This window comes from Pogonomyrmex barbatus, unplaced genomic scaffold (assembly GCF_055798465.1).
Source record: "Pogonomyrmex barbatus isolate J1 unplaced genomic scaffold, ASM5579846v1 scaffold15, whole genome shotgun sequence".
NCBI classification, from domain to species: Eukaryota; Metazoa; Arthropoda; class Insecta; order Hymenoptera; family Formicidae; genus Pogonomyrmex; species Pogonomyrmex barbatus.
Genome location: NW_028297111.1, coordinates 7,728,626 through 7,741,267, shown reverse-complemented (window position 1 = coordinate 7,741,267; position 12,642 = coordinate 7,728,626). Strand labels below are relative to the sequence as shown.

Sequence of the window (12,642 nt, the reverse complement as noted above, 5' to 3'; positions counted from 1 at the left end):
TTCTCTTCCCGGAGGACTCGCGTCAGCGAGTGGGTGTATGCCGGCCGTTGTGCAAGTCGTAAGGTAATCCCGGGACCGGATGTGTCGGAGAATTTTTTTTTAGTAGTCACGATGATTACATACTTGACACTTGAATCCTCCGCATCCCCCGAGTATATCCATAGATACCTGGAACAAGGGAAATAAAACTTCGGGACGGGAGTTCCCCTCGCGGAAATCGTTACGTCAACCGGGAGATTACATTACCGGGATGGGAGTTCCATCGATCCGGACGTATTTAGCGATCGATCGGGAAGACGGCATTTTTCGAAATTTCTCGAAATTTCCGTTTATTAACTCGCTCCTCGAACGGGCAGGCCCGAGGCCGACGTCGACCGTCTGACTGAGAGAGGGACGGAAGGAAGGGTTGGAACCGGCAATAATTAATGTCCCGCGTACCTACTTATTACTCTAACGAGCGAATGCTTTTGCATCGCGCGGCTTTCCCGGCACGCGTGTGCCCTCGGTCACGGAACGCGCGATGATTTACCGGCGCATCACGTGCACCAGCGCGACTCCTCAAGAGGTACGTCCGACTTGCGCGTCTCTGATTGCTTTATCGATCTTCGTTAAGTTTAGGGGAGTTTACCCCCTTTGCCCCAGAGATATGAGATCTAATCTCGTTTCTCTTTTCGCAGGAGACGGATTCGAAAGATAGATTTTTCTTGGGAATTTTGTCCCTCGCTCGCACTTTGACTTGAGTCAAAAAGTTAAATATAATAATTTTATTATGTATTAAATGTGTTTTGTCGGGTTCACGAAAAGTAAGTTTTCCTTGAGAAGAAAGTAAGTAAGTAATTTCTGAACAAACACTTTATCGATCGATTTTTAACCGATTCTTTAGTTTCTCTCAAGTTTCGCGACCGACAAGAGATTTGCAAGGTGTGCGAAGGTGTGCAATTCCAGAGATCGCAGGAGGATTCCGTACTCCGTATTGTCCGGAAAATTGCAAGCTTTTATGCTACGAAACCTTCAAGTGAAGGATCTAGATCTCGGTAAAGAGTTAATAAAATAACCGACCGACTTATCATTGCGTGACGCATCAATTGCGTCGGGGGGGGGGGGGGGGGCACGGTACGGTAAATCGACCGGGATTTGAGGCTCATTAGCGAGACGTGGTATATATCGGAAGAAACGTGGCGGAGCGGCGGGCTCGAAAGTACGAGCTTCCGGCTCTGTTCTTCAGCGCGACGACGGAGAGTCGCGCCACGATTGCTCGCTTCTTGCATAAAGTGGGGGCCGAAGGTGTACACGGGCGCGGCGGTATCGGTTCCGAGAAAGGCTTATCAGCCTGCGGATATGTTAATGGCGCCCGTGTTGCCTCCCCCCGAGCCCCCCCCCTCCTCTCCCGCTGCCTCTTCGAGATATATTGCACCCCAACCGTCGCGCGACGGAGGTGGTTGGTTGGTCGCTCGTAAAAGCGGCAGTCGTCGTAGGTGCACCAGCCGAGGTAAGCAGCCCCCATGTGCATGCACGTGCAATTAAGAGTACTCGAGGGGGAAGGAGGGGGCCTGGGGAGTAAATTTTTGATTGGCCGTCGATATGTTAGAACGGAACTACTACATTGGAATTTCTACTACACTTGGATATTTCTTCGTGAGATTTATCTCGCGCTGAAAAAATGTTTTCCTTCGTCGTTGAGAAATCGGGGGGGGAGGGGGGTTTATTCCCAAACTCGAAAATCTCTTTGAGATGATCTCCCGGAGTTAGGGAATGAATTTTTAAATTCTCTCTTCCTTAATTCTCTTCCGCATTTAGATTTTACTTGGAAATATTGCGTCTCTTGCATTACAATTTCTTCAGTTTGTATTTTTTAAAAATTGAGGATTTTTGCTCAAATTTTAGATTTTGGAACTTTTCAATGTTTAGAAACTACAAATATTTGAATATTTTCTTCTACTTTCGAAGAAGATTCTTCGGATAATGAAATTCGGACTATTACAAAGCCGCCCAAATCCACAGTATACGACCATTGTACTCTGGAATTTTCGTGGTGAACGTGGTAGGATTATCGAACAGCCAGATTCTCGGATCTCACGGGCCGATCGTGAGTCCAATCCACGCCGGGAGATCATCTCAAAATCTCTCGCTCGATAATAGAACCCCGGGGAGGAAAGGAAACCAACCGTGCGAGATAAGAGGGCTTATCTGCGACCTTTATCGCACACCTCTGGCTTCAATCATAAGATAGAGAGATCTATCCACGGCCTTCTCTCTACCGTATATATACCTCTCCTCTCCAATCGTACATCTCGAGATCACGAGAAGGAGGAGGAGGAGGAGGAGGAGGAGGAGGAAGGAGGAAGGAGGAAGATGAAGAGATGAAAAATAAGAAAAAGCGGTCGGAGGTCGCGTATGAACTGAACGTTCGCCAGCAATCGTCGTTGGCGAACGTATGCATGGCTGTGCAATTAAGGCTCGCGATCGCATTCTCTCGTTCCCGAGAGAGGGACGGAAATAGACCGTAGGAGAGAAAAAGGGAGGCTGCCACGCCATGCCAAGCCACGCCACGCCACGCCACGCCACGCCACGCCACGCCATGCCACGCCGTGCTACGGCCGATTCATCGATGACCGCTTATTTACAGAGAAGCAGAGAGGAAGGAACACGACCCGAGTGTAGATGCGAGTGCGGGATAGCCCACGAGGCGCGCTCTGCAACCCTTTGGCCAATCTCCCCAAGCATCTTACTCTCCGAGTCCTCCCTCGCCTCGCGGCTCCCCCCCCTCCTCTGTCACTCTCCCAGCGTCTGTTCCTTCTCCTCGCCCGAGGAGGCAATTAAAGCATCCGGGTAATTCTCGAGTCTCGATCTCTCGCGACGACGAACCACCTGGTGGATCGTCCGGTCTCTCCTCGAGGTCTCCTCGAGGATCTCGATCGAAAAAAGAATGTCTTGAGACTTGAGTGAAATGTATATGTACGAGATCGCTTATATTAAATTCTCGTCGTCGTAAAATATCGTATCGATATTATGTGATCGATAATATAATATAGAGTGATCAATCATTTCTCTGATCGTAATTATTTAACGATTAAAATACACTTGCAAAGTTGAACAATTAAAGGAGCGCAGTCCCCAATAAGTTGAGCTTAAATTTCCTCTCGATATCAATTTTCTCTCTGGAATATTTCTTCCTAATTATATAGTACTTAATTAAATTCAATTCAATTTCTCTCTACATTAATGTTAATTGGATTAATATTAATCAAGTATTTTTTTTTTTTTCTTAAATACATATAAATTCTAATAAATTCCTAAATATTATTTTAGCAACTTTAATTAATTTTCTTAGAGCCCTCATCGTCTTTCTGTCGTAAAAACCCTTAAACTCTCTACTCAATGATCCATTACGCACACTCATTGAGCAACCCTTAGATACTGAACTATTCGACAGGCTACGCGCGAGCAAGCCGAGCGCGACCCCTGAGGTGAGGGGGTGAGAGGCAGCGTGCGAAGGGTACAATTGGTGGTTGTGCCAGACGGGGATAGATCAAACTGGCGGGAGAGTAGGGAACGTAGGGTACGCAAAGACCGCTGCATCGAGAGTCCATTTAGACATTTTAGCCCGGGACACCCGGAGAGCGGTTTCTCTCATCTCTTGATATTTCGTGCAGCTTCCTTCCGGTCCAGCGACGTCGTTATGGTCGTTTCGCGGGCTACTTTCAATCGGCACTGGCGGTTTCTGAAAAAATGTATAGTTGTCTCTCTGTGTTACGTCATTTATTTTTGTAGATTTAAATTTCCGAAAGTCGAAGAGTTTGGACTAACTAAGTGGACAGGTCCATAATTTTTAAGATCCGCACTTAATTAATGATCATCTGACTAAAAAGTGTACTTTGTATAAATTATGGATGTGGCTTATTTTGAGCCGACTCCGACTTGTCTTCAAATCCAAATGTCACGAGACTTGAGTGTCCAGCTCTTAGGAGATCTTGTAATTTTATGATAATTGGTAATTTAAAAGACTCGATATTTCTTCCGTAAAATTTCGCGTTCTTGGAGCCTTATAATTCTAAAATTAAATAACAATTTAATTAGTCGAGATAATATAGCAAGTTAATTTATCTTATATGTAAAAACTTTTATTTATTTTTCAATGGCGTGGAAAATGCCAATTAATGAAAAAAAAAAAAAAATCTCTTTTTTCTTGGTTTCAGGGGAGGATGAGGAGTGGAGTGATTCGGAGAAGACCCCGTCGGTGAGCAGCGGCGTGGACGGTGGCGGATCAACGGTATCGAGTCCGGTCGCACCACCGGTGATCGAAGAGGACTCGAGTTTACCGCCCCCACCGAGACTTAACCCTGCGTCGTCCTCGACTAGCTCCTCCGCCAGCGAGGATATCAAACTGCGACTTAGCGTGCTGTCGGAGGACACGAGGAAGTGCCTGGCTAGTCTCACCGAGGATATCGAGGTGCGTTGACTTGATTAATTTCAAGTAACTCTGATTAACCCAATCTTAACGATTTAATCTTAATTAATCTTTTTGAAGCTTGCTTTAAAAGTTTACGATACAAAAAAATATATCCTAGTGATCCTTAAAATTAAAAATTTTAGAAACAATTTTGACTTTGCATTGCAAGTTCGATTTTTCGATTTGTGGAATGAAACTTCTTCTTCACTAAGAGAAACGTAAAAGAGACGCACGCTGCATGTGAAACAGGCTAGGGGGATAAGAGACCGCCATGCGCCGTCCAGAAACGTACGGACACGGGAGTCGAGTCCCAAAGACGTCGACGAAGAGCAACCGACAACCGCCAAGGAGGACGTCGAATGTCAGCCGAGACCGTCGTCCTCGACGTCGTCCGTCGCTGCCAAAAGGCGGGACTCCGTCTGCCGCAGAGATTCGGAGGACTCGGTCGCCGCGGGAGAGACCAAGAGGATACGACTCGACGACGAGGCAGCACCAAGACTGAGACTCAATGCTAGTCTGGCGACGGATCCCGCCCTGCGACCCGCCGCCGTCGCCGCTCTCACTGTGAAGCCAGAGAACACGTCACCGCCGAATCCGACACCGCCACTTCCGGCCGGTCTGCAGAACGGTGAGAATCTTGAGATAATTGCACGCGTGGTACTTTCATTCGGAAACGGGTAAAACGGGTGGTTGAGGAATCAGTTTTTGAATAGACAAGTCTTTAACCCGATTTTCCAATTTTCCAATTTACAATGTAACTGCACCAAAGAGGGTTGCAGGTTATTTTACAGTGAGTGAGAAACGATTGATTTTAGAAATTTTCTTTAAAAGACTTGCAATCTGTGAACAATCAAATGATACAAATTCAAATGAATCGTAAGACTAAAATTTTTCTAAAAGAAGATTATATTATATTTTTGTTTATATATTTCTCTTTAAATTTAATCTTTTTTTTCTTGTACAAGCGCGTGCAAATTGGAAATATTTGTGTCTGGAATGAGTGTATTTCTGTATATTCGAAAAATCGATCTTTCTTTTATGGTATATATATTTTATATTCTTTTGTGTGTGTGTGTGTGTGTGTGTGTGTGTGTGTGTGTGTATGCACACGACATAAAATATATATATATATATATATATATTTTTTTTTTTAAATATATTCTTACGATCAATCATTATCCACATATTCTCAATGAAGCTTCCCTCTTATCTTACAAAGCATATATACCTTTCTAATCAATTTGTTTACAAACTGAAATATATACGGCATAAAAAAATCGAAATCCGGTTTGAATTCTCACATGGAGATGTCACGCGTCATCCATCCCGTTAAAAAAAAAAAAAACCTTTAAAATTGAGTTCAAAGGTAGGTAGATAATAGTTTCTATCAGAAAAACCAAAATCCGCAAGGATTCCCGTAAAGACAAAAAAAAAGAAGGTCATCAGGATGAGAAACGATGGATAAGCGTGAACTCTCTCATCAGACATTTATTAATTATTTTATTAATTAATATTGATGTTTTTTCAGCGATCGCATCGGGTCGCCTATTTGTCCTGCCAACCGACGGCAAGGAGACGATAACGGTAGAGCCGGCTAGGCCACCACCGACCGCCCTGATCTGCCCTCCATGCGGGATCCGTTTCAGCTCGGCAAGCACGCTGGAGGCTCATCGTACCTTTTACTGCGCTCACCGGCCTCGCGTAGATGAGGACGCGGCGAACGACGAGGACGACGACGGTGGCAAGTCCGGTGGTGGAAAGTTCGAGGTGCGGAAGGCGTACGCGTGCCCGCATTGTTCTTACAGCGCCGATAAGAAGGTATCTCTGAATCGTCATATGCGAATGCACGCGGCATCACCGGCACCGCCGACGATACCATCGTCGTCGTCGTCCTCAGCGCCGATAGTGGTGGCGAACCCGAACTCTTCAGCGGGTAATCCAGCGACGACCGGACAAACTGCAGCATCCAACGGTTCCTTGAACGAGGAAGCCGAGAAGTACTGCAGGAATTGTGACATTCGGTTCACCTCCATGAAGACTTACAGGTGGGTGAAGGGAAGGAAGAATACAGAATGTTTTCTGATTGTTCGACAAGTTCAACAAGGAATAAGTTTGCGATATTAAAAGGGAAATATATTAAACATGTAAATTGTTATAAATCATATAGCAGAAACGACGAGGTGTTAGCTTTAAAATTTTAGAAATATATATTCTTAAATTCGTCATTTTAGTCGTCGATTATATAATTTTTGAAAATTGGGATTGGTTGAAATTATAACAATTTCTACGCGAATTAAAATTTCATTTCAACAAAAGTAAAATAATATGTAAATTTAAATGAAGAGAATTTATAAATATTATAAATTTGCAAAATTGTGAATTAAATTGCAAGGATTATTTTTAAAATAAAGCGACGTGCTCTAATCTCTGAAACTTAATTTTTTCTTAAATTCTGATTAAAAATTTTCGGATTATAAAATCTTTGAAATTTTTTTTTTTTTAAATAAATATCAATCTGAAAAATCAATATAACTTAATTACAAAACGAATTATAAAATTTTAAATCTTTTATAAAATTATAATAACTTATTATTTATAGATTAAGGTTCTTTTTTTTTTTCAATTTAACTTGTGACAGGGCACATAAAACGCACTACTGTAGCACGAGGCACGTGGTAAAGGATGCGTTGCCGACGCCAACCGTGACACCGACATCCTCGGTGAAGGTATCGCCGCCGACCAGTTCCAGTCCTGGTGATTCGCCACCCCCGCAGCCGTGCCTGGCGCTGCCCACCAACCCTATCCTCATCGTGCCGTATTCCTTGTTTCGCGGCGCGAGCGTTCTCGCCGCACCAGCACTTCCGGCTCCTGACACAGCGTGCTTCCTTTTGCCAAACGGTATTACTATTTTTGTAACTCTTTCTTTTCCATAGAAGAAATTTCAAAATCTTTTTCAATTTCCCATAAAAATAAGTATTAGTAAAATAGGATTAACAATTTTCGAAAATCTCAATGTCTTCTAAATGATTGTATAATTCACAAAAACGAAGGGAAAAGCTGGTATCAAGATCAACGATTGAGATATAAATAACATTTTTTTGAAACTCAATTATTTTTCTTAGGTTCCCTTCAGCCAATGACGAGGGGCCTCGCTTCCACGGCACAGAATTCCGTAGTAGAGCCGCCGGCCGTTCTAAGGGCGGCGAATAAGCCCTCGACACCGGCGTCGGTGGTCGTGGCGGCGTCCACGTCGCCGTCCGCCTCGGCGCCTCTTGATCTCAGCGTGCGTAGATCACCGGTGCACCAAGATGAAAAGGAGAACAGAATGTCACCGGCACCATCGTCCCTGCCACCACCCCCGGGCAGTCCCAGATCCAGAGGCAGTGGCAGTCCCAGAACGAGATCTATCGGTCCGACCCAGACTGCCGCCGTCGCGCCACCCCCGCCGACGGAACTCGCCCTGAGACTCGCTGAACTGCCACCACCGCCAGTTCCCGGAGTGCTCGTCAAACAGGGCGTCTCGAGGTAAGCGAAAGCGTTGGTTAAAGAAATTAAAACGAGTCCTCCAGAATCATGAATCTTCAACTTTTCAATTTTTATTCTTATAAACGAGTATTAGATTTTTAAATTCGTAATTCTTAATGCTGTGGGTCCTCAAACTTTTCATTTTGCGATTTGAGTTATGAACTTTAGAAAATTAAAGAAGTATATTGAATAGTCAGATCGACCTCTTTTTATATTACTGAACACCTACAACTCTTATTTAGAATCATAAAATTCTATTAAAGACAATTGAAAACTACTCTTTTGAATCTCAAAATGGGAAATTGTTTATCGTATATTTGAAATGCTAAAAAGGAATTTAATTCACATAAAATTTCTATTGCAATCTTTTAAATTAGGAAGTAAAAGTAAGAAGCAAAATTTCAATTCGGGTTGCTTCTATTTCATGAAAATAAATTCTTGAAATTATAATTATTTTTGTCTTTACAGATGCAAAGAATGCAACATTGTATTCTGCCGTCACGAGAACTTCGTTGCTCACAAGAAGCACTACTGCCAGGCGAGGGAGACAACGGTGAGCAACAGTCCGCCACCGCCTGGCACACCCTCGCCACCCCTGGTTCAGCTCATTTGTGCCGCGTGTGGAATCAAGTTTGCTTCTATAGACAACTTGGTTGCCCATCAGGCATTTTACTGTCCCAAAAGGCCCGAACCTCAAGAGCATCACGCACGATGTTCTAAATGCAAGGTAAAGCCTAGAAGCGCAAAGGATGAAGAATTGAACAAGATGCTTAATAAATACTTGACAAATTTAAAGGATATCCAAAAGGCATAAAAACAATTGTCTTTGAAAACATTCGGCAACAAAATTCCAAAATCTAAGATGCTTCTTAAAGACTTTGGCTGTTTAAAGTACTCCTCCAGGTTTTGTTCACTCCAAGTGACTCAGTAATTTTGATCGTCGGTTCTTCGAAGTCGGTTCTTCGATTTAACACTACGGCTTGTCGTAGGCGATAATAGAACCTGGCAGCAATCATACCTGCACCAGCGGTGCAACTGGCGGTTGGCGATGCCCGGTTTGTGGCGCCGTCAGTCCCACGGCTGGTGCTGCCCAACGTCACATGGACGCCCATCAGGGTGTCAAAGCTTTCCGGTGTACGATCTGTCGTTACAAGGGTAACACTCTACGCGGTATGAGAACTCACATTAGGATGCACTTCGAAAAACGTGGCACCGATCTGCAGGTAATGTTTCTTCCCCTCTTTTCTTATCTTCGGATCTTCGTATCGTATTTCTTTACACCAAACATCATAATATAGTTGCATCTATAATATTGCATTTTTATAAAAATGTCAAAGTTTCTCGGAAACAAAATGCGCCAAAATGTTTTCGATAAGAGAGATAAATCAGATTAGTATTTTTATTGTATGTGTTTCTTACGAAACATTTGCCTCAGGAGGAGAATTATATAACGTGCGTGCTGGAAGACGAGGCGACGCTACCAGCACCGGAACCCGCGGCTGCCACGACGCCGGAGGAGATCCCTGCTGAGATTCAAGTGAACGGCAAAACGGAAATAAGGAAGAGCCCGCAGCCGCCGCCGCCGCCGCCGCCGCCGCCGCCACCGCCGCCGCCGCCGCCACTACCGCCGTTGGCAATCGCCGGCATGGTGAAGCAAGAACGTGAGGACACACCGCCGCCGGACGAGAGTCTGGACCCCGGTAAAAGCGGACCGCGTTACTGCCGCTCCTGTGACATTAGCTTCAACTACCTAAGCACCTTCATCGCCCATAAAAAGTTTTATTGTTCGAGTCACGCTGGCGAAGCAAGTAACAATAACAACAACAACAACAACAACAACAACAATAACAATGCCAGCGGCCATCCGACAACGCCGCCGACTGGCAGAACCGAGGCATCGGTACTTTAAATCATCAAAGGTTTTTTTTTTTGGTGGACGCAACATAACTTCTCCGCCGCTCGTCCTCCTTCTCGGACGACCTCTTCGAATTACGCTTCGAATCTAATTTCTAAGATTTTTTTCTACTTAGGTTTCACAAAGCAGTGTGATTTGATAAAGAAGCAGAAACAACACGCTTGAAATAATTATGAAACTCTTTGGGGTAGTATAAATCATTTTCTTTTTTTTCAAAAAAAGCACAATTTTGTTTATATTCTGATTAAGTCTAATTTGACATTTCTGGAAATATTTGTCTTTCCGATAAGATTAAATTTAAAATCTGCTTCTGCCGTCGCATTTCTTCTTAGAAACGTTTCAGCGAAGGAAGAACGAAAATGTGTTGATACGATAATAAATAAAAATGGGGACTGTTTATTGTTGCCAGTTTATACATAGTATAATAAACGAGTATCGGACTTCTTAGTTGAATATTACGTTGTGTGATTTTTGTTGATCCAGGGAATTGTTTGTACTTATAAGCCGAAGGTATCTACATGTAAATATATATACACACATTTATGTATATTTATTATAATTGTATTATATTATTTCGAATTGCACTATAAAATATCTTTATATATTTCATAGTGTTATGCGGAATGTAATATATAATTGTAATTTATATACATATATAAAACTCTGTATAATTAGAAATCTTGTGCGCATGAATGGACGAGCTTGCAGAAAAATATTGCAAATAGAGCCATTAATAATAACAATAATATAGACATATTGATAAATATAATCTACATATAATGTGATAAAATTTAACAGAATTAATTTAGAAGACTTAATCTTATTTTTTTTTTAATAAGTTAATATTGTTTACCTTTTATTATTTATCTAATTTAATATAACATTTGCTTTCTATTTACTTCATCATTAATTTTTCAATTATTTTATTTAACCATTTCTTAATTGAAAAATCGAAAATTCTCGATCGTTTTACGAATAAAAAAGATTTCTAAATGAAAAAAATTAAGTTACATTTAAAAATAAAATATATATGTTTAGTGAAATATATATGGCTCTGTTTGCAAGCGATTTTTGCGATTTTATTTCTTGGCAATTGTCGCGTCGTTTCGATGTTTCTGAGGAAGAATTTTGGAAGTGCTGGGAGGAATCGGCGAAACGTCATATATCGTTCTGTACATATAAAAATTGATGAAAAGTGAAGAAAAAAATGGCTAGGGATCGACGCCAACATGATCGATCGATCCAGGCGTAGGCGTGCAATCTCATGACTCCAATAATCTCGTAGCATTAATAATCGACATTATCTATAAACGAACGAATACGATGAATGTAAAATGTTGTACAGTAGGTGAGTAGGTATTACGGTACAGTAGTACATGATTCTGATGAATGATACCAATCTCAGCTTGTGAATCTATTAAGTTACGTTGCGCAATGTATGACATTTAATATATATATATATATATATATATATATATATATATATATATATATATATTATATATAAATAAAAAATGGTTACGCACGTCTGCGAAAATTACGCCCGTGTTTGCAAATAATAAAGTGATTGCGTCGATAAATATTCATTGTGTGACGAAATATAAAATGCATTTAGAGGAGTGTATGTTGTAAAGCGTGAGAGTATGTAACATTTATTTCACTTTTTTACTTATGATGAATCCAAAATTTTCTTAATAAAAATTTTCTTGCCATTATTTGTTCGCGTTTTTTGAAGAAAGAAAAGAAAATTCAAATAATTAAATTAATTAAATATTCTTAATATTTAATATTAAACATTTTGATGACATTAAATTTAATAGATTAAATCAAGATTCAAACAAAATTTTGTTAACTACTTAAGCAACTAAAGCTTAATTAATTAGAAAATAAATTTATTTTTAACAATAGATAATTTTGCAAATAAAATTTAATATTCCTATTTAAATAATTATCAAAACAGGAGATGGATTGATTTCTTGGATTCATCAAATAAAATATTCTTAAAATTCTATTCTATTCGATAATTAGAGAATTCTTATCAGAATGTCTTGCATATACATTGCGTACAATGAGTGCAATTTTGTGATAGAAAGAATGACGATCTCGATATACTTTCGCGTATCAACGTATTACTTGGATTTTTATCGGCGCACTCGGTCCCATGCACCTTAATCAAAAGCATCATACGTGCTCGTGAACCAGAACGGGCAACCCTCATCGCAGGGCACGTGAATGTAAAATAATGTAGAATTAAGGCCAGTGTTACGTGTATACGCAATGTACTACTCATATCATACGACGAGCTCGTTAATTAAAAAAAAAAAAAAAAGGAGCGAGAAAAGCGTTAATCGTTGTCTGCACGGCGAATTCTATAATGGAGAGACTTCAAGGCGTGAAATCGTGAAAAGAATCTTTTGCAAGAGACAAATAATCTCGTCACATTGACCGGATTTTACTCTCTCATCTCCTCCTCTTCCTCCCGTCCCCTATCATTGCAGATGACTTCTTGGTAACTTGTCTTCGAACCGCGAGGTACTTTTTGTTGAATGTTATTTTGTTAATTGCGGATCGAAAGCGCGCGTGTGTATGTATGTGTGTATGTATGTGCGACCGAAAGATTTGTAAATCCATACAACTGATACTTCCAACAACTTGTTATAATACGCTATAAATCTGGTGTATATCATTACATGCCATATCCACGATAAGTAAGTTCTTTCTTCAACACAGGCATATTCCACTTCCTCCCGGA

At 41.3% G+C, this 12,642-nt stretch overlaps 1 protein-coding gene across 1 annotated transcript; it reads left to right on the top strand.

Moving 5' to 3' along the window:
• Positions 1–4,196: 4,196 nt before the first annotated feature.
• On the top strand, positions 4,197–12,598 carry ush (Zinc finger protein ush; the record flags this gene model as incomplete). The annotated part of the gene is made up of 8 exons (XM_011637641.3): positions 4,197–4,450; positions 4,700–5,078; positions 5,979–6,495; positions 7,089–7,348; positions 7,573–7,975; positions 8,444–8,702; positions 8,965–9,198; positions 9,411–12,598. Coding segments are annotated over 8 exons (2,780 nt in total), but the record flags the coding sequence as incomplete, so codon positions are not given.
• Positions 12,599–12,642: the final 44 nt, after the last annotated feature.